Source organism: Onychostruthus taczanowskii, unplaced genomic scaffold (assembly GCF_017590055.1).
Source record: "Onychostruthus taczanowskii isolate IOZ18803 unplaced genomic scaffold, ASM1759005v1 scaffold39, whole genome shotgun sequence".
In the NCBI taxonomy this organism is placed as follows: domain Eukaryota; kingdom Metazoa; phylum Chordata; class Aves; order Passeriformes; family Passeridae; genus Onychostruthus; species Onychostruthus taczanowskii.
Genome location: NW_024501348.1, coordinates 1,099,453 through 1,126,065, shown reverse-complemented (window position 1 = coordinate 1,126,065; position 26,613 = coordinate 1,099,453). Strand labels below are relative to the sequence as shown.

The 26,613-nt window shown below is 35.1% G+C and overlaps 1 protein-coding gene across 1 annotated transcript; it reads left to right on the top strand.

Annotated features, from left to right (window-relative positions):
* Positions 1-431: 431 nt before the first annotated feature.
* On the top strand, positions 432-18,440 carry MANEA (mannosidase endo-alpha). Its single transcript, XM_041412396.1, has 5 exons — positions 432-492; positions 5,560-6,152; positions 9,526-9,635; positions 12,027-12,103; positions 13,516-18,440. The coding sequence occupies exons 2-5, from the start codon at positions 5,603-5,605 to the stop codon at positions 14,150-14,152; spliced, it is 1,374 nt and encodes a 457-aa protein (XP_041268330.1). The 5' UTR covers positions 432-492; positions 5,560-5,602; the 3' UTR covers positions 14,153-18,440.
* Positions 18,441-26,613: the final 8,173 nt, after the last annotated feature.

Genomic DNA, 26,613 nt, shown 5'->3' with positions numbered 1-26,613 from the left:
GACGTGTTTGAGGAGACTGGATGTGGCATTCATTCAGTGCCAGGGTGTAGTTGACAGGAAGGTGTTTGGTCATTACTCGGAGTTGTTGACCTCAACCTAAATTGATTCTCTGACTACCATTTCACTGCTGAAAAGCAACCAACAATCCAGCAAAGGCTTTTAAAGAACTGAAAGATTTTTAGGCCTTTCGAGTAAAAAAAAAAAAAAAAAAAAAAAAAAAAAAAAAAAACCAACCACACAAAAAAACAGCAAACACAACGTGACAACGTGAAAGCCCAGCGGAGGCCCTGTCCTTCCAGCAGCCGCAGGACCCCGATTCCTAGCGGAAAAGGCTCTCCCTACACGATAACGGGGCTCGGCCGCTGCCGCTCGTCCCGCGCATGCGCCCCGGCAGGCGCACGCGCAGCCGCCGCCGCCCCGGCCCGCGCGGCTCCCGCAGGGGCAGCCCCCGCGCGCGCGCCCGCCCGCCGGCAGCGGCCCTGCCTCCCGCGGGTGAGTAAGGGCTCCGGCCCCGAGCCCCGGCCGGCTCCGGGCACTGGGGAAGGGCTCCTCCGGGCTGGGAGAGGCCGGGAGAGGAGGGCACGGCGCCCACCCCCGCCCGCAGCCGCTGTCAGAGGGGCCGCGGCGGTCCCCGGGCGGTGCCTTCCCTCCTCCCTCCAGTGGAAGCGTCGCCGCGCGTCCCGCCCGCGGCTGATGCTCCTCTGGTGGCGGGGGCTGGCGCTTGGTTCCGCGGAGTGGGACAGAAGTGTGAGCGCTCGGAGCTCGGCGGCTTGCTCGGGGACGGGAGCAGCGCAGCCAGCTGGGTCTGCTCCTCTCCCTTGCCTTCCTCTAGTCCAGCAGCCTGGCTCTGAAGTGCCCGGGAGCTCCCGGTGAGGGTGGGCTGAAGGTCGCTTTCTTCTCGTGGCCTGCAGCCGCCCAAAGTTAGCTGTGTGTTTCCATGTCCTTTAGAAACAAGGGAAGGCTGGCGTGTTGAAGGCAAATACTGTAAATGCTGGAGGCCTCTCTTACTACTTTTACAGCAAACAATCCAGAAGGATTGTGTTTTGTTGCTGTCTTTCTTAAATGCAAATCACAGTTTCTGTTTTCTGGTTGTCAGATTGTAAATACCTTTTTCTAAATTGGGCAGTCCAAAGAGAAATTTCCTATTATTGGAAATGTTTAAAAAGATACCTTTTTAGCATGTAACACAGCTGTGAAGTGTCTGCATGCCATACCTAATGTTTTTTTACATCTGTAATGATTTTCAAACTATTTTTTGAAAAAGGCTTTAGAAAAGGCTTTTCATATACAGAGAGTTTTTGAGAACTTCCCTGGTTCTTTCTAATACTAGAAATACTCACAAAGTTTCCCACGCATATAGTCAGCTTCTATTGCTTTTTACTCTTTGTGATCTCCAGATCAAATTGTGCTGTGTAAATGTGGTGCTTTTAACACTTTAACCAGTCCTCACCTGGTCAATCACTTGGAAACTGAATTCATGTTTTTAGGTGCATATCTACACTGTAGCTCCAGAATCAGGGCTTTAAGGCCTAGATCTAGAGCTGATCTGTCACTTTGAGCTGGGAAACTTAGTAGAAAGTAAGTTTAGATAACTTAGCTGAGAAGCTTTGATCCCATCCATGAGCTACTAGCCTCAGTGGCTTCTGGATGACCTTACACTTGATTAATAAAATCAGATTTTCAGACCTCTGCCCTATATTGCATTTCCTTTTGTTATGGTTAAGTGACATCAGAACAAATAAATTATAGTATTTGCTGATTCTTGCTAAACTAGATAAATCTGTTTTATCTGAACCTAATTTCTTTGCCTAATGTATTTCTCTTTTGGAACTTGTAAAACTGAAAAAGCAACCCAGTGGGCAGGGCACTGAAACTTGAGTTGCTTGACCAAAATTATCTTGAGCAATTAAGCACCATCATCCCTTTCAACCACTTTTTTAAATTGCTTTTTCTTCTCTGACTAAAGAAACATTCTTTATTGTGGAAACATGCCAGGGGAAGAAAAGCTCATCATCTGTACATCTGTATGCTTTTTTCTTCGTATAGTGGAAGGGACAAACAGAAGGTTTCCCTGCACAGTAACTTTAGGGTATAAAAAGCAGTAGTGGTGGAGAGAAAAAAATCACTGTCAGGTAAGAGCTTGAGACATTAAATTGATTGTGTGGAACAGTTAGGGAGATACTTGAGATTTTTTCATAGACTCTTTTCTTTTCTTTCTTCATGAAGGAGTTATTTTAAGAAGAACAGCTGGAAATTTTGCCTACTGTGATGAATGTCATGCTATTTATTACCAAAAAACCCAAATTAATTTGGAACAGAGATAATCATAATGGGTTAGACTTACATGTATTTTGTGCTTTAATTCTGTATAGTCACTTAAAAGGAAAACAACTGTATCAGGTGTTTTGCGTTGGAGAAGAGACCTGGATGTTGAGGAAATACAGATTTTAACTTTTCCCAGTAAAGCATCATATTTTTCTCATGTTATGAAGGTAACAACTATCTGTATTCATTAAAGAAGAAACTCTGACCTGTTACAATGGTTTTTTTCTTTTAAAATTTATTGAGTAGTCAAGAGAAAGAGCCCTACATTTTTGTCTGGTACATCTATATGTGTCAACAAACATGGAGTTTGAATCCAAAAGCTCCTGAGTCAGGGTAACTGCATGTAAGATCTTAACCTTCATAAAGCTGAAGTTATTCGGCCTTTTTGCAACTGAGAAAGTCAATTGCCGTTAGGTCCAAGTGCATCCAAAAGTCCAAGGCAAAATACTTTTAAGTCTATAGGAGTGACATGTACCTCAGTAAATTGCAGTGAGACTCTAAAATTTGAATGTCCACAAGAAATGCAAAATCACAGCTATGCTTTGTCTAATGACTGTTGAATCAGAAATGCATTTTTAAGGTTTTTTCACTTCCAAGGATAGACATAACTTCATGTAGCTGTTTCACGGGCATGTTTGCTCAGTCTGTTTCCCCAGTATTGCCGTTCTGCTGCGGCACTAGCATTGATGAGGGTAGTTTATCTGTCACTGTCTCTGAAAAGTAGATCTGAGCAAGATTAAATGACACATGAAGCACTGCCAACCTGTAGCCCTTTGATGCAGCTTGTACAGTATAGGTGTCTATGCCAGGTCTGGATTGTGTTGTCATCATTGAGACTGATGTCTCCCCAAAACACAAGCCTTTACCGTAGATATCACTTACTTGTTCTGCAAATTCTGCACTTTGATGCTGAGCCTCTGTATAAGCATAGCAGAAGGTCATAATATGGTATGGTAGACCAAGGTCTGTCTCACTGCTTGTCAAATGCTAGTGGGCATGCTGCTTATTTTTTAGTATACTTCAATGGTAAATATTCCATATAAAAAAATACGTGTTGAAATAATAACATGGAGCACCAAGATCAATTCCTGACGCTTCAGGCGAATAACTTAATGATAGTGAAGTCAATCTAAATAGGAGGCATTGAGTAGCTGATATGTCAACCAGGAATGAAAAGGAACAGCTTCTTTTATATGGAATAGGAAAACCCAGATGACAAACCTTGTGACATTGCAGTCATGATTCTTTTTCACAGAAGAGATAAAATAATAATTGCAGACATAGTTTATCTCTGGCAGTCCTGTGTGTTGTTTAATGAAGATCAGTGGCATTTAATTTAAATTAAATGGAATATATTAATACATTAGTCAGATGAATAATATTGTTTCCTTTAAAAACATACTAAGCCTTCAGAAAACTTCAGTTTATCTTGTCTGAAAATTGAGTTAAATTACCAGGTAGAGGTAGCATAATATACTAGGAAAAAGACTGCAAAGGTAATGAAAAATAGCAGGAGCAGTTTGAGTGCATTTAAAGTTAATTTCTTATTAAAGTAAGATGTTCTGTACTGCAAACAATCTCCGACAGAATTGTAAAATCATGGGGGTGGTTTGTTAGCTGTAGAAAAAGCACCTGTAATTTCACATAAAGCAATGTGAAATCCTGTAAGCATGTATGCTGTGAAATCATTTTTCCTGACAGTAGCCAAATATATGGTTTCAGAATCCAGTTGGGCAAAATGAACAACATCATTTTCATAGTCTTGCCTTGTTCCATCTGTTCTTTGTTGGCTTTAGTGCTGTGATTCTCATTCAGCTGAGTTCACTCTCTGACAAGGTAGATGTGCATTGGGATTTTGTTGTTTATTTTTGAAATGTTAACTGGGTTTTGCTCTTAAGGTAAATGAGTGACCTTACTGTGAAAACCAAATGAATTCCCAGAAGTTGTAACAGACAGTAGGATGAATGGATTAATATTGGAAATGGAAGTGTAATAGTGCTAATCCAATTCAGGCTGTATTGTTAAAAAACATATTTTAAAATTGCTTATCTAAAATTATCATAGCAGCATATTGTGACAACTGAGCTCTGTGTTAATGCACTGTTACATTGGTAGGAAACTTAAGGTCAAATAATTTACAAGTCTATTAAAACTACCTGTGTATATCTCAGTAAATTAAAATAAGATTCTAAAATTTGGAGGTCAGTGACAGAAATACATATCACAACTATACTAAGTCTAATGACCCTTGAATCAGAAATTTATTCTTAGATTTTCCAGTTTAGTGTTGTCAGTTTTATGCATAATCTTATTCCACATAATTCTGTGGTAACCTAAATTTTGTTAATCCTTTTCTCTGGTTCTCTTGTGATAATGTTGTACAGGAATTTGAGTTATAAATAAAATAATCAGGCCTTCCATTATACTGATTTTCTTCCCCCTAGTTTCACGGTTCAAATCTTGCTGTGTACCATTGGTCTTGTTTTGTATTTAGCCCTGGAACACTACATGAAGTGTCAGGCAGCTGTGACACTGTACTAGCTGGCTGCCAGCAGCTAACTTTCAGGCTTTCTGCTTGAGCTGCATCCTTAATGCTATGCTGGTTTTTGTTTACATGATTCAGAAAAAAAAAAATTAAAATTTTAGATCTGTGAAGTTGTAAAGCATCGTGGTTTCAAATTTAGTTTGCCAGAGTATTTTGTTAATATATTGGTTAATAGAACACAAAGTGCTTGGTTTCAAGCTAGTAAATAGGTTAGGAAATGAAACCTGCATTCTGAATATGAGCTGTAGTTCTCTCATACCCCATTTTGTTTTTTAATCTTGTTCTGCTATGTTATTCTCCTTTCATTGCTTCTGCTTTTTTCTTCTATTTTCTTTATTATTGCTACCTGAATAGCACTTACAAAACATTCTGATATAATGTAACCAGAATTCCCATTTAATGGAATTTATCTGGGTTAGGATAAAAATTAAGTACAAAAGTAAAATACTTTATGAAATACATGAGTCCTTGGTGGTAGAACCTCAGATTGTGACACATGTCCTCAAAGAAAGAAATGGGATTTTGTTTGTGTACCCCACCCTCCACAAAGTCTGTTAGTTCTGAGGTCAGTGTATGCATCACATTTGTCTCTTGTTATTTCTATTATGTAGAGATTTTATGAAGCATTTCATACTGCTGAATACTACGTAATAAGAAATCTGACTTGAAAATCTTTGTCTTTTGATCAGTTCCGGCCAAAATCCTTCTGTTGGGATTCTGAACTATGACATCATGGCAAGATTTCGCAGAAGAACATGCATCATTTTGTTGCTTTTTATTTTGTTTATTTGCTCCATAATGATGGCTTTGAAGACTCTGAGACCTGACAGAGCTGGCTTTGGGGATCCATTTGGACTTGGTTTGTTGCCGGAGCTTCAACAGCGGACAGTGCTCTTAGACAGTAAACAGAACTTGCTAAATAGGGCTCAAGGAGAGCCTGTAACACGTGTCAGTAATTTGCATAGTATGGCTGTCAATACTATGAAAGCATCTATGTCTCCAGTAAAAAAGCTGGAAGAGGAGCTTTCTTCTCCTAATTATAACTTTCACATATTCTACTATACTTGGTATGGCAATCCACAGTTTGATGGTAAATATATTCACTGGAATCATCCATTATTGCCACATTGGGATCCCAAAATTGCAAACAATTATCCAAAGGGAAGGCATAATCCTCCTGACGACATTGGGGCCAACTTTTATCCAGAACTTGGATCTTACAGTTCCAAAGACCCTACTGTCATAGAAGCCCACATGAAGCAAATGCGTACAGCTTCAACTGGTAATGAATGTTAACGTTTCAGCATGTTGTTCATTAATCCAGCCTTACATCTGTGAATGAGGGCAACTGAGCTATCCTTCTGTTTTTCTGTGTAATTCAGGAAATGTCTGAAACTAGTAAATGTCTTTATATCTCTTGAGTTTGAACCCCCACCTGAAACCTACATATTCAGGGCTGTGTCTGATGAGTATAACAGCAGAGAAACATAAGAATGGTGTTTGTAATACTGTAGGTACATGTTTTTCATGATTTACTGCTAAACACTTGTTGTAGTGAATGAAAAAAACTGAAACCTTGACTGGAATATATTGTCTGTGTATTTTATTTTTGGAGACGAATACTTCAGTTTAAAGAACAGGTTTCAGTAAATCATACTAACATGGTTAAGGAGCAGCCTGTTCAAATATGAGTGTTTTTTTTTTTTCTCTGAATGCTGTGTGTGTGCAATAACAATTATGTATTAATTCATTACTGTCCAAAAATATCTTCTTTCAATACAAATTGATGTTCGCATTTTCTAAATAAGGTGAACTGTATACATAAGAATTATTCAATGTGTTTTTTTGGTGTCGTTCCTTGTTGTTGAGCTTTATGGTCCTTTTTATGTTAATCTTTAAAATAAGCAGTCTTATAGGCTAATACTAAACTCTGAACAGCTTCTGTAAATGTAGTTGGAACAACATGACCAAAGCTCATAGCATTATTGACACTGCTAATCACCTTGTATTGAATCTCCTTCATTCACCTAATTATTAAGGTTTAATGTAATTGTTATATTTTGATTAGTGATGTTTACTTGTGTAGTGTTTACTTCTTGGTTGTTGTCATCTTTTGGGTTTTAACCTTTATTTTATACAAGGGTTAATACAAACGTAGGAAATTCCTCACCCTCTTCACTAGTATAGCTCCATCAACAGGGGTAACAAGTCTGTTGCAGAGAAATCTCAGACACAAGTTGCCAGTAAGCACTGTTTTAGTCTTATCTAGAACAAAATAATTTATTATATTGTGATGAAGGCAAGGGAGCCACTTGCTGCTTTAGAATATGTGATGTTTCTCATCCTCTTAATACAGATATTTATGAATGTTGTACTGCTGGTGAAAAAGATGCCAATTACTAGGAAAAATGCTTTGCATAATCAATTTTTTTAGTAACTTCAGTTAGTTTTCCATTTAAAACTCTAGCAATGTGAAAGAGTAGTTCAGACTTCTGTGACAGTCTTTGTAACATAACTGACATTTATAAAGGGTCACTTTTTTCCTGCTGTTATTCTGACTTAAGGATTTAAGTACAATTGAATGTGTTATCTTCCATGTAGATTTGACTAACATAAATCATCAACTTTTTTTTTTTAAATCATCAACTATTTTTTTTTAAAGAATTGTACTTTGCTCATTTTTTGTGTACTGTGAGGCTGACTGTTTACAGTTTCTCCTTTTTCTCTCTTAGCCACTGTCTCATCCATGACTGTATTTTACAGTCACGTAATCATTTTTTCTAGCCATTTTTGAGGCTTTATCAAGCCTCTTATGAAAAAAGAGGAATGTAAGTGGTTCTTTCAGCAAATACAATCTAATGATTGAAGGCATATAAGAGACTGGGCAACAGAAGTCTCATGCAGTGCTTCCCTGTATTCTTCTTATATTTTACAATTCTTATGTAATAATTTCCTAATATTTTACAGATTAATACAGTAAATTTTATTAATGAGATTCCTTAGGGAAATTTATTTTTTGCACCAGCATTTTTTTGTGATGGTCCACTTTTGGTTTTAGTTATTATTCTGGTTTTAAACATTTATGACATTATTTTTAGTGTTAAGTCCATCCTTTCTTTTTTTTTGACTCATTAAGTGGATATAACTTTGTTTTTTAACCACAGGAAAGAAAATGTGTAGTAGTCTTTCTCAGGAAAAGGCCAATGCAAATGTGAATTTAGGTTCCTTGATCAACAATTCTGTCTCCTGAACTTTTACGTATTTCCTAAAGGTGTAAAAGAGGGTCTTGTCAGATGTATTCAAGATATTCAGATTTGTTACTGTTCTGCTTGTCCTTTACTCATTTGCATTTAGTCCTTACCTTTTGTGTGAAATAAAAGATACAGTAAAATATTGCATTTTGCTTTCCTTGAGCAGACTGTCTCTTGTGATTACCTGTTATTTGTGATTTTCTTTTTGATAAAATGAAGAGGTAATATGCCTAAGGGCAGTTAAACTCCCTTCTGTGTGTGGTGAGCACAAACTTCTGGTTTGGATTTTGTGTGATTATGTATTCATTGTAACTTATGGTTTCTTTTTCCTAATTTTGGAATTGTTTGTTGGAAATTGGTGGTCAGAAATGTAATAATATTAGGAAAATAGGTGGAATTTAGAATATATACTTCCCTAGCTTAGTGGATTTATTAATTTATTTAAATCATTACCTAGTTAAAAAGAACCACATTGACTTATTCTTCTCTATGTTCTAAATAGTATTGCTAGGAAAACATTCCTACATCAATATTTCATGTATTTCTTTCAGATTTAGCTTCTTTTTGATATTGTTTCCAGCTGTGCGTCTAAAAGATCCAATCTGTTTATTTGACAGCATTTTATTTTAGAAGGAAGGGATTTTGCCTTTCTCAAGACTGTGTTCTTTTGCTTTCTTGGAGAGCATCAGAAAAGTTTACAGTATGAAGACATGTTATTTGTTGTCTTTTTTTCTCCACAGCACTGGTAACATCCTTAAATTATTGAGAGTTACTCAAGCATTTTTGAAGATAATAAATTTAAAAACTAATTTCACATGCTTGGAAGGATGGATTACACCATAGTAACTGTACCAGCAAGAAAGAAGATTGTGGGATTGAAGTCACTGCTTCTAGTAGTAAATGGTTGTTTTGTATTTGAGCCAGAGGTACAATGAAGAAATAAGATGGGGAATAAAGTTCTATAAGATGAGAATCTCCTTCATCACATGCACAGCTCTCATCTTTTGACTGTTCTGTAACCCATGTATCTTGATACTCTCTGCCTGTATCATGGTGTGGCTGTAATGCCTTAGAGGGGAGCACTCTTTTCTCTAGCCTGAAGATTGAAATGCTGTGCTGAAAAATGGGAGGGAACAGCTCTTAAATGTTAGGCTTAGGACACTGAGTACAGATTTGTTCCCTTGACAAATGATCTAACCACTGTTTGTTTTACAGTCCTATAAAGAGAGGAGTTAAAATCCACTCTGAGAATACTGAGATTTCTGTACCTGATTAAAAAGTAATTTGAGATTCTGATTTATTTTAAGTAGATTTCACATCAATAATTTTAACTCATGACAATGTTACAGTATAGCTGTAATATGTTAAACAACATGATTTAAAACTCCAATTTTGTGTTTTCAGGTGTAATAGTGCTTTCATGGTACCCACCAGGTATGGCAGATGAAAATGGAGAGCCAACTGATGATTTGGTTCCAGTTGTTTTGGACCATGCACACAAATATAACCTAAAGGTAAAGTATTTCTAGATGTATGTAACAGAACCAATTAGGAAAGTAAACTTTGCTGTTATACTGTTCTTCTTTTTGGTTATGGAAGCCTTTGAATTTCACTGAACTTTGGTAGTACCTGAGTAATACTCCCTTATAAGCAGAATAAATATTGTCATCTGCTTTAGCAGAATCTAAGATATAGTGTTGTGGATTTTTATTCTTTTCTAATTTCTTTTCAGAAAACAGTTTTTAAAATAAGACATTATGTTGTTTTCCAGTGAGTCTTGGGAGTTGAGGGAAGGATTACATATTCCAAAATACTGTGAAATACAGTGAACTATAAACTAAGAACCTTTGAGAAAGGAGTAAGACTTATTTTCACTTGCATTATTTCATAACTTTCTAGCACCTGATCATAGAGGTCAGGAGTGAGCATCTATGAGGAATAAAGACAGATTTGGAATATCTGTTTTGAATAAATGTCTTTATTCCAGAATGTACCAGAAACACTTGCCTTGGACTGTAAGGTCAGAGGGAGTTGCTCAGACTTCAGGGTTACTTCAGGGCATGACAGGATAGAAGGGCTAAGTTACTGACTTCTTGAAATAGGTGAAATATCAAGTCAGTTAAAGATTACATGAATTGATCAGTAGAATCTTCAATTGTGGTTTGGTTTTGTTTATTTTTAGAATAACATTTGTATTTCCTTTTTATGATAGTAAAAATGTGTATTTGATTTTATTCTCTCACAAGTAATAATTTTGAGTTTTTAAGTAGCTGCATATGTTTAATCTCTGGAGTGTGCTTCTGTACTGTGTACTGAAAACAAAGCCTGTTTATCTGCCCAGGTTTTAGTTGCTTAGCAAATTGCAGATTTTCAGTGAAATGTCCTGTCACTGGGGGGATAACTGTAAATTCCTTAGCAAGCAGGAGGAAAATAGGATGATTAAATCACATACAAAAGTAATTTTGAAATTGTTAAAAATACTGTGTGATTTGTATTATAGTTTGCACTCTTATCTACTAATAAATTTATAAAAAGGTAGAAAAAGGTATTATCCTTTCCCAAAATTTTCAGACCATCTAATAGAGGTTGCTCTCACCTAAAAGAATGTGTTAGCATTCAAGTCTCAAAGGAGTCAAGGCCAAATGAAATAAGCCACCAAGGAAAGTACAGTTGTGTGTAGTAGTGTGATAATGACTGCAGTATGAATGAAGCTGCTGTTACTACTTGGAAGAATTACTGAAATACAGATATTCAGTATAGATATTTCAGGAAATGCTGCCTTCACTGTAATGCTTTTAAGCTTTCTTGCAATAGTAAGTTATTGTAATAAGTGTTAGGAGTCTCAGTAGACCAAAGCCAATATACAAAATACGTTTCTGTTATGTCTGCTAAATAGAAGTCTGGGAGAAGATATGACCTTTTGATTTGCCTGGTTCTCATAGTTGGAAATGAAAGATGAAATTATAGTGCTTTTCAGCCTCTACTGTCAGTGATTTAGTCTAATGCTATTTTTCTATAGTTTTTACTTAATAGAGAGGGAAATTGGTTCTGCAATGGAAATTTTCTACTGTTGCAGAGTTGTCAAAGACTTTATTAAATGCATTCTGCTCTAAAATTGCTTCTGAAGAAGTTTTTTTGCTTTGATTAATGTAATGTATTCTTCCATGATTGTCTATTTTGAAAACAAATTCATTTTTACATTGGAATTCACATGTACTGGTTAATCAATTCCATAAGCTCCAAGCTTGACATTCAGAGCAATAGCAGTACGTTATATTAGATTTAGTTCCAAGAGCTTGTTGCTGTTGATAAATCTATAAGATTCTAAATTAAAGTTTTCATTTTGCTTATCTTAAAACGTATTTTGACTCTGAAAACTATCCTTGGAACATTATCTTTAGCAGATTTTAATACATTCATTAGAAAGTAAATATTAAATTGTTTCACTAGTTTGTCCATTCTTTGACATTCAAAAAGGTAATATTTTAAGTTTTAGGTTTTGTAGCTTTTTAATTTTTCTGAAGCATGATTACCTTGTTTCACTAGTTTGTCCATTCTTTGACATTCAAAAAGGTAATATTTTATTTTAAGTGTTACGTTTTGTAGCTTTTTTATTTTTCTGAAGTATGATTACTACTTGCTGTAGTCTAGGGTAAACAAAAGCAGTGTTCTGTTTTAATGTAAAAAACCTAAGTATTTAATACCAAACTTCCTGGAATCGGAAGCTTCTAATGTCAGTAGTGCAGGAGCTGTGCTAGGGTTGGATTATTCTCAGTATAGACTGATGAAATGTTTGTTCTGTAAAGAATTATATTTTTGACTGGTATTTGCTTCATCTAATACCCAGTGCCCATGTATTCAGTAGTGCTTTATGTTTGTGTTGCTGTTATGTTTTCATCTTTCAGGTCACTTTTCATATCGAACCTTACAAAGACAGAGATGATCGCAGCATGTACCACAATGTCAAGTACATCATTGACAAGTGAGTTTTTTCAGAATGTTGTCCTCGGGGTTTCTTACTGCTGGTTTAGGGGACTTCTGTATATGAGCTAAAGCTTGTAAAAATATAAAATAATGTCTTCTGAGACTGAAGAGAACTGAAAAGAACTTCATTTATATTTCAGTGCTGCAAAAATCAGTCATATTTTAAATACTGAAGTGTGAATTTTACATAGATTGTCAAATTTAAATTGCTTTCAGCATCCTTTAATATCATAGGTCATACTTTAGATACTTCTGATTAGCAACATGTTCTATAAATTAAATAAAATGTACATTTTGATAATGACAAACTAGCAGATAGAGCTTTATGGTGTTGACCTCTAATGATTTTAATTCATCTTGACAAATTCCATACATCTACTTGGTGTTTTGTTATCAGTGCTACTTAGACTGTCTTTATTTCATACTGAACTAGGGAGTTGCTCTTCAGAGGGAGCTGGTAACTGTAGCTCAGTTTGACACTAAGTTACTGTCACAGTTTAACCCCAGCCAGCAACTCGGTACCTCTGGCTGCCCCATACTTCCCCTCTCATTCCCCAGCAGTGGGTGTTTTATTATCAGTGCTACTTAGACTGTCTTTATTTCATACTGAATTAGAGAGTTGCTCTTCAGAGGAAGCTGATAACCCCAGCCAGCAACTCAGTACCTCCGGCTGCCCCTTACTTCCCCTCTCATCCCCTAGCATTGGGAAGTGAATCAGAAGGAAAAGATAAAACTTTGTGGGTTGAGATAAGAGCAATTTTATGATTGAAACAAAATAGTATGCCAGTAGTATTATTAAGAATGACAATGGAAAGAAGAAGGAGAGAGAGTAACAGAACCCAACACGAATTGCTCATCACCTGCAGAACAGTGCCTGACCCAGCCCTGGGCAACATTCAGTCCCCTTCCAGGTACTTCCTCAGTTTATATATGGGCATGACATTCTGAAGTGTGGCATATCTCTTTGGCCAGCTCAGGTCAGCTGTCCTGGCCTTCCTTCCTCCCAGATTTTTGTGCAGGTCCTTGCTGGCAGAGCAGAAGATGCTGGGAAGTCCTTGATTTAGGGTAGGCACTACTTAGCAGCAGAAAAAACATCAGTGTGTTATCAGTTTTATTATCATGCTAAATGAAAAAAGAAACCACAGCACTGGACCAGCTGCTAAGAACATTAACTCTGTCCCTGCCAAACCCAGGACAGTTACTAATTTGTAGTAGTTTAAAGGTTTTTTGAAGAGTCATTGTTTGATACTTCAACAAACACTGGACTGAAGGTGGATATGATGTGCTGTGTTTCAAAGTCCGTGTCTTGTCTTTTTAAATTAATTTTTTGGAAAAGTCTTCAGCTCAGATTGTACAACAGTATTTTCCAAATGGTAAATTTTGTCTTAATGATACTTGTTTGCTTTATAGATATGGAAGCCATCCAGCCTTTTACAGACATAAGACCAGCACAGGGAGACTTCTTCCCATGTTTTATGTTTATGACTCTTACGTAACAATTCCTGAAATATGGGCAAATCTGTTAACTGTGTCTGGATCCCAGAGTATTCGAAATACTCCCTATGATGCATTATTCATTGCACTTCTTGTAGAAGAAAGACATAAGCATGACATTCACAGAAGTGGTTTTGATGGAATGTATACGTACTTTGCCACCAATGGCTTCTCCTACGGCTCATCTCATCACAACTGGGCGAGTTTAAAAGCCTTTTGTGATAGTAACAACTTAATGTTTATTCCAAGTGTGGGGCCAGGTTATATTGATACCAGCATCCGACCGTGGAACAACCACAACACCCGGAACCGTGTCAATGGGAAGTACTATGAGACTGCCTTCAGTGCTGCCCTTCTGGTGCGACCAGAAATCATTTCCATTACATCTTTTAATGAATGGCATGAGGGAACTCAGATTGAAAAAGCTGTCCCTAAACGGACTGGACAGATGGTTTACCTTGATTATAAACCCCATAAACCAAATGTTTACCTTGAGCTTACTCAGAAGTGGTCTGAGAAGTACAGAAAGGAACAAGAACAGTGGCTTATGTGAGTTGTCCCAGCTGCAGTTTCCTAATGCATTGACTGTATTGAGAAAGAAATTGAGAGCTGAAGAATCTGTTATTAAATGTCTTTATTGTATCTTTTGAATGTATATGCACTACTACTGAATTTTAATTTTGAAAAGTAAAAAGATTAGGAGAATATTAGCAATTCTGTCTTACTGGATATTTTAGTTCAGAAATATTCAGGGAAAGCTGTTTGTTGTTCATTTGTGTTTTTTTTTAAACTTTATAACTTGCATGCTGATTTTTCAGAACATCTGCATGGGATAACGCTACATGACCAAAGTATAACAAAACTCTGGCACAGTTTCTTCCTTCCTTTATTCCCGTAGTTGTGTTTCTAACCGAATTGATGCTGTAATCTAAATCCTTATAGCTTCTTACAGGATGCATGTCTATAGTGTGTGGAATAATCTACATTTACGCTTTTTGATGCTTTGCATATGGAGTTCTTGACATATTACTAGCTTGTGGTAGAAGCACTGAAGAGCTATGTGTGATGCAACACCACTGGGTTTTGTTTGAAAAAAAAAAGTATTTGAAAGTTCCAAAGAACTGCTGAAAGATTTCTAGTTTACTTACATTTTTTTCTGTTTGGTACATGGTGTAGGCTTTTGCAGATTACTGGATACTGACCAGGAATTTTTTTTTTTTCTCTTACTTTGAATTAAAAAAAAGTTTGAGTTAGAGTTGAAAATATTTTTTGAGGGGAAAGAACACCCTATAACTGCAAAAAAGTTATTAAAATTTCCATTGTTGTTTATTTTCTGCTAATTGACTGCATACACAGACCCCATGTGTTTTTTTAAATGTCTAGTTTCTAAACCCAATATCTTACTCATCCTACAATAACTTAATTGTATGAAACACTTTTTTTGTTTTTGATTTAGGAGCGACCTAGTTTGGTAATGAGAGCAACTACCCATTTATTTAATTTGAAATCAGAGATTTCACTTTTTCCCCTAGTCCATATAGTTGTTCCAGGATTGAGAATTGTAAATACTAAAATCTTGCTGTTATTCAGATAAGCACCCTGCCAGTGCTACCTGTAAGACTGTGGTGTGGCTGGAAATGAGTATTTTCAGTCCTAAGAGTCTCATCTGTTAAAGGTTGTGATTATTAACTGGCATTTTTTATGAGGTTTGAAAGGTTCAATCACACAGACATAACTCGTCAGCAATACATTTTTTTGGGATTTTCATAGAATTTCATAACAAAGTTGTGAACTTTGTAATAGTAGAAATTGCAGCGCTTTTGTTCATTTGCAGCAAAGGTTTAATCCTAGCCAAGTGGATTCTTTCTTAGTTGTTTATTTTGTTTTTTTAATCAGCACATACGGTTCTGACCCTGTGTTTTAGTTCATATGCTCAGACTGTTGTGACCACTACTAACAGCTAGAATTCCATTGATGTCAGCAGCACTCATGAAAATTACACTCTTTACTCAGATCTCACTGTAATCTGTTTGTTAAGTGGTAAGGTGAGGACTTCTATTAGAAAAGAAACCAAATTAATACATTTTTTCCAGAAAACTTTTTCATTCCAAATAAATGTAAACTAGTTACCACTATAAATTTCTTTCTGGTATGAAAAAGTTTGTTTATATATCTCTTACTTTTTTACAGATCTTTTTTTTTGTCATTTCTTTGTGCTTGTTCAAGTGATGAGGTGTCATCTAATGCCCTCAGCTGCTTGAAAAAATGCATAAATTGAATGCAGATATATAACCTGGCATGTTGAAATGTGCCTCTAGAATTACTGGAGTCTTATTAATCTCTCTTCCTATTTTTTTTTGCATTTTCCTATTGCATTTCTGCGCAGTCTGGAATGCCTCTGAAAGAAGTGTTTACTAATTCTTTTTTTTTTTTTTTTGCTATACTCAGGTGGGTAAATGGACATAGGTATGACCACAGTCAAAAAATAGTGTCTGACACATAAAAAGCACTTGTTAGACTTTTACCTCTTCCAAGTTAACTACTCCCTTTTTTATTGTACTTATTTTTGATATTATTTTACTATAAATCCCTTAAATAGCTAGACATAGCTAATTTTTTATAATTTGTGATATGTTTATGCTTTTACAGCCCAGAGTCCTTCTATTTATTTTAAATGTGAGGGAACAATTAAATGTCTTGAATATATTATTAAAAAATCTTGCAAAATCAAACCTTTTGAAAGGACAAGTATCTTTGTTTTCCCTTTGCTTAAACTTTTGTCGTCCACTGGTTTTTTCTCACTGTAGTTTTCTGAGCACTTTACTGGTCTTGGCAACTTTGCACTCACCTTTCAGCCCTTACTTTCTCCTAGTGGCAGTTTATTTTCTCTGACTGTGAAAGTCACTTCTTTTTTGCTGTGTATAGAAACATTTGAAATCTGTTGCATGGTATTGTACAACTGAGGTGATCTAGTTTTAAATGCAGTTGATGGTAACAGGGTAATGAATCTCCATTACTCTGAAAGACTTCTGGGGTTGCTGTAAAGGTATCATTTAACCATTGTCATGAAGTGGTTGGGCCATGGCACACTGATGTCTAATAGGACCTTCAGAAGAATTTATGGAATTTTTCTAGAAAAGAATGAAAATTAAGTGCCTAGAAATTCATCACCCCTAAACACTTACTGTATTTTTATGTGCTTGATGTGATTTAAAACATAAATATGCAACCTCACATAATATTTCAGAGTTGAGAATTTAATTTGATGATCCTAAGGAAAGCTGATGGAATAGCAGCTACTAGAACTACCCCACCTGCCTGACTAAAACTTTCTCTGTGCTTAAAGCAAATCAATGTGCTGCTTCTTGTCATAGGGAGTGGAGAGTTTTCCTTATGGACTGTTGCTACAGTCATGATACTTTTTTGAAATTTGAGTAAAAATAGGTCTGTGGGAAAGGATTTGTACAAATGCAAAGGAGTAAAATGGTTACAAGGGCACAGCTAAAAGGGGCAAGGGAGGAGAAAAGTGATTGTATTTAAGAAGGCGGTTACTCCAAGCTTTAAGATTACAGTAGAGAAAAAAGGGGGCTCCAGTGTGCAACCAAAATTGAGAGGCAGGGAAAAACACTTGTCATGGTCTTGAGATTTGAAATAGATTTAAAGAATATCTAGATCACATTTCACTTGGGTGTCCCACCAGTTTTACTACTTGGCAAACTGGAAAAAAAATACTGTAATGACTGTTTTTAGTATTTTTACACTGGTGAAATGCATTTGATTTGTTATTTCATAGTACATAAAATGATATGGGAAGTTTTAATAGAGATTGTGCCATGTTATGCCTCTGCAAATACAGGCATACCTGAAGTAATCTATCACATACTACAGACTGAGTATCACCAGGGGGTAAATAGCTTCTAGTCAAGGAGCAAGTCCTTGTGGTAAAAAGAGAACATATTTTTAAAAGAAAATCCATAGGTTCATTTCTGCTTCTGTGAATTACGATCAAGTAAATTGTTTTAGTTCTGTGAGCTGTCTCAGAACTGAAGCTTAGTGCATCAACTCTGAAATAAGATGTGTATTAAATCTTGTATAGTAGTGCATGTCTGTCAGATCTATAATCTTGTACTGAATTTTGTGGGCAAACATGCTGATGCTGTTACTGTTTTAGTGGCAAGCTGTAGATTATTGTGAATATAGTTTCTGCACTGATGTTCATCGTATTTGTCTCGTGCATTTGTTTTGAGGTGCCAATGATTTGTTTCTTAAGAGGCTGTTGAAGCAGAAGGTTCTTCAGTGGAAACATTTTTGTTACAAAATCTGATATGTATATTCTCTGCATAGTTTGAATTAACACATTCCACACATGGTTCTTATATTCAGTTGAAAACATCTCTCAGGAGTGTTTTCAGCTCTCTGGGCACATGGATAAAGACTTACTGTGATTTAGGGCTCTTCTTTTTCTGAATCTCATAAACATAAAAGATGAAATAAAGAATTTATAAATAAATTGCCACTGAATATAAGATGAAAATCTCTCTCCTGGTCCTACAAGTACTTGTCTTCATCTTTCTGCTTCATTAAGATTGTGTCAATGTTTTGTTTCTTTTTATCTTCTACTTTTGACCAGCGCATTAAATGTTCTATAAATATCTAAAGTGACTGTATTTCTAAGATTTCCTAGTTGGAATATTCAGTAAAGAGAATCTACAAGATTAGTGGCATGGCAGAAAAGCCTGATGTGAATTTCATATTGTATAGGTGAATTTGTTGTGAATGGATATTGTGTCTTTATATGAATTGAACACAAATAAAAAATAACTTACTTTTAATACCCTATATGGCTGTGACAGAGATGAATTTGCTTACATAAAAATAAAAAATGTTTATTTCGATATGTACATATACCTGAAATCATTATTTTTAATGTAATAGGTCATCGTAATAAAATTACAGACTGGATTCTGCTACTTTTAAGTAAGCAATGGTTTTAATCCCCTGTGATATTTACAGAAGACCTTTTTGCTTATCAATATTTTCATGAATAATAAATATATGCCCAAAAATTGTAATTTTTAAAGGAATGTGTGATAGTGGGGTCTTTTCGTAATATGAGTTTTAAAAGTCAATTTTTATTTTTCTATTACTATTTTTGCGTAGAATTTATTGGACTGAAAACAACAGGCTTATCACAATTTTTTTAAACAGACAATACTCCTGAAGTTTTCAGGCCTAATTTTATTACATCTTATTAGGCTACTGAGTTTACTACTGCATGATCTTGCAAGTGTCTTTTGAGTCCTGAAGTACATGTTGACAAAGTAAAACTGAAGTTTGCGAGGGATGCGCACACAAATAATTAGCCTTGCAGGAGAATGGTTTACAACTGATTACTACAGAAGGGTGAATGAAGTATTTGTTGCATTCTGGTAGTATATTGTGCTCTTCAGGTGTAAAAAGTTTGGAAGGTAAGCATTGCCATCTTATTTTCCATGGCTGTGTGAAATTACCTTCTTGATAGTTGAAAAATATTGACAAACTGCATTGGTATGAAAAAAACTAAAGCTAATTCACATGCATAGTATTGTGTATTTCTATACATAACAGTTATCATACAGTATGAGTTTATGGAGAGGTGAGAACTCTATTTTGTATATTCCATTCTTGCTACTATTCAGAGCTGGCTTAGCGCCTTCAAAAATGAGGACATTTTTTAAAATTAATTTCAGTCTTAGAATATGTGTATGCAAATATGTGCACACACAATATTTTCCTCATGTCTTTGTGAAAAATGCTACTGCCCTCATATGGATAGAAAAAATCTGGAGCAGTTTTAGTCAGTTCCCAGATCTTGCCGGTGTTCATGGAGTGATCCAGAGTGGCTCACTTCTTGATCCTAGCAGTTAAGTAGTTCTTAGTCAGAAGTAATCAGTGTATTCATGTTCATTTCCAATGGTCTTTTATCTAAAAATATGGGTAAAAATCTACTGAACTTTTCTAAAGCAGAGCATTTTAGAAATGGTTAAATTAAACTTTTTTCAACATAGATTATAATATAGCAAAAATATACACTAGCTAACTAAAATCCATGTTGGAGAAAAAGAAATGTTTTATTAGATAATGTTGATGCCTGCTATTGCATTAAGAGCTGATATACCATTTATAGAAAAGAATTTGGTTTTTAAATTTGGTCTCTGCTTAGAGTATTTAAGACAATTTTATTTAGTTAGAATAGCTGGTTTTTAAAACTTGAAGAGGTGTATTGCTAGCTCTCCATAGAGCTAACACAATCACAGGTAGTTTCTTGCTTTTTGAGGGGGGGATGCAGTTTTTGTTTGGTTTTTTTTTAGTACATGGAAATGAGCACTATGTATCTGACAGCAGGGCCATGTCTTCAGAATTTGTTTTATAACTTGAAGTCATTGCTGTAGAAACACAGCAGGATCTCTCAAGTCTAATTTCTCAAACTGCAATGTGATTCAACAAACAAAGAACCAGCCATAATTTCAGTTGATTTTTAGAATACTAGTGAAAATAGGATGTTGGTTTGTTGTGATTTTAATGGAAGTTTCTTGGAAAATTCTAATATACTATGGTAGAAAATACTTTTATCATAGAGATGACCTTGATTTTTCATTAAGATCAGATAGCTAGTTAAAGTTTGTGAAGTAAGATTTTAAATATGCTGTATGTTTTTCAGTAATGCAATATTTCATAATACCATTGCCACTATTCAAAATAACTTAATAACAGTGAATACTTCTTTTTAAAGGGCAAACTAAAGAAGAACTATAGGGGGCTTCTAAAGAAGGCATTAACTTCAGGAAGCGATGTTAATCAATGAGAAATAATAAGATTTTTCAGGGGAGAAAGAAGTAGCCAGCCGTTTGCTGTGTGAAAAGCTCTGCAGTCCTTATTTTGTCTCATATATATGATTCTTGGTGAGTACTCAGATTTTATTGCAGATAAGTGAAGAACGTACTTTCAAAATATAAAATACATTCTGAAAACACAAATGGTAAATGGTATTAGTTGTACTCTTAGCGTACCAAAAGTACATATGCTTTGCTATTTAGGTCCTACCTTTGGCTGACCAACTTCCTGATCTACTATTCACTTGGAAATTTTTGCATATATTTGTACTTTTTTTTTTATGAAAACATTGGAGAACAAGTACAAAGCAAAATTTTAAAACTCCATTGCAGTAACATGACATTGAAAAAGATAAGCTGTATAGAAGGGAGGTGTAGTTAAGAGATGTCAAAATTATAAAATGTGTGGAGGCTTTATGCAGGCAGTATAACCATATTCAGATTACTATATCAAAAGATTTTTAAGAGGCCTGGAAATAGTTCAGGTAGTTAAACAACAGAATAAACAAAGGTGTTAGAAATAAAAGATACTTTAAAATGAGGATTCTGTCCAAAGGATCAAACCAGAAAAGAGGTAAGTTCTTGCATTCATTCTAAAGCTAAAAAAAAAAGTCCCCTACCAAGCTTGAAGGAACAACTTTCTAGACAAAAAAAAAAAAAAAAAAAAAAAAAAAAAAGGCCAAATAACCCCCCCCAAAAAACCATAATTAAGCTTCCTCCATCCATCCACCAGAAGTGAATACAGAAAACCATGGTAGGCAAGACATAATACAGCATTAAGGAAAAAATACCCAAGCAACAATTTCTAAGAGCTACATACTAGAGTCTTTTTAATGCATGTTTCTAAAACATGTCACAAGCAGACAGAAAGCTGGTAGTGTTCTAGTAGTGCTGGTAGATAGAGCAGCAGAAGGATCTTTCAAAGATCCTTTGGATCTTTGATTATGCTGTAGTAGAGAAGTTTAAAGTGTTTGGTATCTGTTCATTACAGAAGAGGTTAGAGATTTTCATGCTGGATCCAGTATCTACTGGTAATTACTCAAGCAATATCCTTTATTGAAATGTCATACAAGTAGCCTTGTGAGTGGATCAATAAAACAAACAGCAATAAATCACCCTGTCTCAATAGTACTCATTCAGGGGTTTTCAAGGAACTCAAGTATGAAATTCTAAAAATATGTATACTTTGCTGTTTAAGTTAACAGGAGGCACATGAAGGAAAGGGAACAAATGTATCAATTTTAAAAAGACTTCTAGGAGGGATGCTTGGAACTGTAAACAAGTCAGAAATCCATCCCTGATTAAAAAAAAAAAAAACAAACTTGAAGACATTGCTGTAGAAACACGGCAGGATCTCTCAAGTCTAATTTCTTAAGTAAAAATAGACATATATATGCATCGGGCAATATCAATGTAGTTTTCCAAAGCAAAGTCATGCACCAAAAATCCATTACATTTTTGAAATTGTAATTAGAAATGTGGGCAAAGAAAAATGAAACTTCCAGCAAAGTACTTGGCCTTCAAATGATACTACATTTTTATGTAAGTAGAGGGAAGAAATTTTCAAAACATTACTTGCCATTAAAAGTTAAGAAACAGGTAATAGAAATATTAAATTTTCATAGCAACAAGCAGGTACTTCTTAGATCCCAAAGACATCTGTTGTGACATCTGTGCTGTTCAGAAAGTCATTTAAAAATATATGTGCTAGTGTTAAACAATTTCTAAAGATAATCAAAATTTAAAACTTAATTATATAATAGTAACAAATCAGGCAATAAAAGAGCTGGAGAAACATAGTATCATGTGCATGTATAGTATCAGGACATACTATACCTGCGCAGAGCTGTACTATGTTATAGTAGTCTGCTGCTTAAAATTGATTTGGCTGTCCATTTGGTTAAAACTATAAAAAAATTAAGCTCAAAGATGGTAAACAACAAATATATTATTAGGAAGGACAATTAAAAATATCACTGTGTGTCATGCTTGTGTCTGGAATACTGGTTATCTATCACCTTTTTAAAAAAGAACTGAGAAGATACATGGAAAGAGAAGAGAAATCTGAGTAAGAGAGATTTGAACAAAGGAAAGTGTACATTAAAAATACTCAACTTCAAGAAAAATTGTTCCTCAGAATGTGCTGGTGGATCATTGAAGGGCATAAAGGAAATTAATAGAGAGCAGTAACATTTTCTGTTCTTTATGCCAAAGAAAGGTCATCTAATTAAATTTTCAGATAATGTATTAAAACAGTAAAATGTCGGGTTTATTCACTCAATATAGTAAAATTATCAAATGTACTGCTACAGGATATTGTAGAAATTGAAAGTATAAAAGGTAGAAAGTCATAATAGCATTGATCAGACTTCATAAGCAAGGTGGTTCAGGTGCAACTTTTTCCTCAAAAAATCTCTAAAACAACTGATTATCAGAAAGCAAGAGAAGGTATTTTTGAAAATAAATTAGTTCTATTTCATGTAATGGTTTAGGTGTTTTGCAAGACATTTTGACTTATGAGTGACAATCAAAAATGTCTTCATCTGTTTCTGAAATGAAGAGGTGTATTCATATTGGAAAGCAAGAAACTGGTTTAGTGGCAACTAATTCTATTTTAGTTTTCTTCTTTCTGTAAGGTTAAATGTTGCTGGCTTTAAACTCTGGACCATCATAGGAGTAACCACTCATGCTATGTTGAACTAATGCCATTTATTCTTGAAGATATTAAAAGTGGTGTTGCTTCTTATATGTCATGAAAACTAAACCTCAGAGGGTCTGGAGATAGACCCCCACATATTGCAGAAAAGTTCAGGCTACCTCTGTGCAGCTTCTTCAGCCTGGTGCTACAGATTAGTTTGATTGCAGCAAGTTTTGGAGTTTAGCAATGAGACTCTGTGGCATCAGGAGCCTTTGAATATGGATTATAGATGTAAAGAAGGATAGAACCAGAATATTAATGGAAGGGCTTCCAGGGGATCCAGCACAGAAGACTGTAATTTGATAAATATATAATTTATGATAAATATGCAATTTATGATAAATAGGTAATGTTTATAACCCGACAAATTTCAGTTTAGCAGTGCTGAGCTTTGTACAAGTTAATGACTCTTTTTTGTTATATATCCATTAATGTTTATATATTGAATTTCACCTGCAACTTTATTTCATGATAAAATTAAGTTTCATAAAGTCTTTTTTTCAGAATTCGTGCAATTATGCAAATTGACCTATGATTAATCCTAATTCATGAAAAGAGTAAATAAATTCTTTAATCATTATATCAAAACTTTATGGACTGCTCACTGCTAGTTACCACTTATGATAAAGCTAGGTAAGGGACTGTGGAATCCCTTCTAGAAGATTTTAGTGTAAAATAAAACGTGGCTTCAACTACCTTCAGCTACATCTGAGGTGAGAAACTGGATTAAATTAGTTCAGTGGGAGTTGAAATATGTTAGGTCTCCACCAGAACACAGCATTGCACAAGCAATGTGAGACGATTCATGTGTTGTGAAGTAGCCAATTCTTATAGTGGAATGTTTCCAACCATATTTCTTATTCATCCAAAGGCATTTTGAATTAATCTACAAAGTCTAATAATTAGGCTATCTATTTTAGCAATTTATTATTTAGCAAGTGTGTTCTGAGTTAAAATACTTCTTTGTTCATTATGTGGATCTATATTTCTTCTTTTATTTGTATCAGGAATGAAAGAGGGATTTCACATCCCATAGATGCATCTTAAATATGTGTAATATGTAGGAGTATAGGGGAGATGCAAAGGGCTTGTTGATAATTTTATGTAGATCAGTTCATACTTTTATATGTCTGAAAATGTAATGCTTAAACAAATTTTCTCCACAGTGATATACTACTAAATATGGTACAACCAAATCTGTTCAGTAAACACATAAACAATTCATGATACTGAAAAAAATTGCTCTTTTCAATTATATTCATGTTGTCCTCTACATTTTTTCCAAATTATATGATTCAATGTTCACAGGTACTTAGACCTCTTTCTGTAATTTGGAATCTTAAGTATATTTCTGTGCAAAGTCTGTATTGATGCAAAAGTACATAAAAATTTAAACTTCTAAATTATTTGAAATATAAAAAACCTCTTAGAAATATCTTGCAAATTTTTAATACTTACTGTGATTATATTTTTTTTTTCCTTTGCCAGTTTTCAACCTTCAATGGAAACTTATAACAAGAAAGTGAAAAAGCAGAGAATGCAAAATATGGGGATTTTGTTCCTTTTTTTTTTCTGCCAGTGCTTGAAACCTACAAGGTAAGAATGTCATATGATAAAGAATTCATGTGCTCAATCATACTCACTCAGTCTTTTCTTTAGTTGAGTTTTCATAAAATTTTAACCTGTAGCATGTACAGAACTTTAGAATATTAGGGCTTTTTTGTGATTTTTGAGCTTTGGTTTAGGCCCTGAAAAGATTTACCAAAATCTATTAAAATAATAGACAAGCCAGAATATGGGTGATAAGAATACTTAACATGCTGTGTACATAAAAACATGACAGCAACAGCTAAAAAGCATTTTAAATGAGAACAAACATAAATTGAACATACAGGGTCAATAATGTCAATATGTAATGTGAATCTGATTCTACCAGAGGTATGTTAGTGTAAGATATGTGGAAAATTTTGAGTGTAGTTCTGAAATGCTGGAGGTTTTTTTTTTATTATTAACCCCAAATCATGACATTATAGAAATGTTATGCTATTCATAAATGTTTCCCATAAGCCCTTCTCCTTCTGTCTCCATCTCCACAGGTGCATATTTTATTGCACCACAGATGCAGAAAAATAGCTATGTAATATTTTTGGGTGAGCTTCTTAGAAGAAGGGTAATTTGGGTTTTTTTATTTGCACGAAACTCAAGATATAAGATTCAGTTCCCAGCTGCATTACAGTAACTTGCAGGCCTCAGGCAATTGCTTTAGTCCCCAGTGTGTAAAACAGAAGTAATATTCCATATCTATTATGATCCGGCTGTCTGATTTATTCAGTTGTCAAAAGTAGTTTTTGCAGGCGAAGACAGTTGCTTACGACAATTTGTGTGCAAAGCACAGAGAGTATCCTGTCACTGTCACATGTTTATCTAGATGCTGCTAAAACAAGCTATCTTCAGAAGCTAAAATCTCAGACAGAGCTTTCTCCTGGAGGTTTCTGTTTTCTAAGTAGAGCAGTCAAAGCTTAGCTTTAGATTCAGCTGCACAAGAATTAGTGTTCTAACCAATACCATTTTTTCTCTAAAGCAGGAGAAAAAAGATATTATCAGAAGAAAAATTTTATTATCAGATACCATAATTATACCATCTGGGCTGCTGAGAGGATGACATGTAAATATTGGAGTTCCCTTAGACAAGAAAGAAATGAGAGACCCTGAGGTCCTCAGGGAATGCTGCAAATTCCATGCGCTGATTATGTGAGGAAAAGGTTCCCAGAATCTCTTCCTCTCGAACTGCAGCAACTTTTTGACGTGACTAAAGAACTTGCCTTTTTCTTACTTTTCTTGTTCATGCCCTTCTCCTCACAGGGTTTATGACATCTATTCTTCCTGCAGTTGGCATTCCTATCTCATTGCCCTGTGCCAACTCCCACTCTTGCTGCCTTCTGCTTACTTCACAGTTACCCTTCACTTTAGATTTTCTAAGTTTTCTAATAGCTAAGATTGATTCAGCAAGGAGCAAAAGGGAGGGAATGCTGGAGTGAAAGAGAAGATTTTTGAGAAAAACTCAAAATAATATCTTTCATTTTCTTTGGTGTAAAAAGGACATTCAGCAATGTACTGGCATAGAGTGTAACCTCAGCATTGGACTGTAACATGGCATCCATGTGTTTATCCACAAAACTAAATCCTGTGGGTCCAATATGTAAAGTAAGAGGTTGTACTCTTAAAACTTTGCTGACTGACAAATCCAGTTTCAAGTGCAAGATGAAAAATGACCTTGAACTGTATCTTTAAACCAAACTATTGTTTGCCAGTTTTAAATTTCTGAATAGATATTAACCTGCCAGTAAGAGCAAAGTTCTGAGCATGAATCCTTTCTGCATCCTCAGATGGCATTTGTTGTGTGAGGAAGACTTGGTCACAAGATAGAAAATCAGATAAATATAT

Coding starts and splice junctions, on each gene's coding strand:
- MANEA (XM_041412396.1), top strand. CDS start 5,603: ATGGCAAGATTTCGCAGAAGAACATGCATCATTTTGTTGCTTTTTATT. Junction 6,153..9,525: donor AATGCGTACAGCTTCAACTG/GTAATGAATGTT, acceptor TTGTGTTTTCAG/GTGTAATAGTGCTTTCATGG. Junction 9,636..12,026: donor CACACAAATATAACCTAAAG/GTAAAGTATTTC, acceptor TTCATCTTTCAG/GTCACTTTTCATATCGAACC.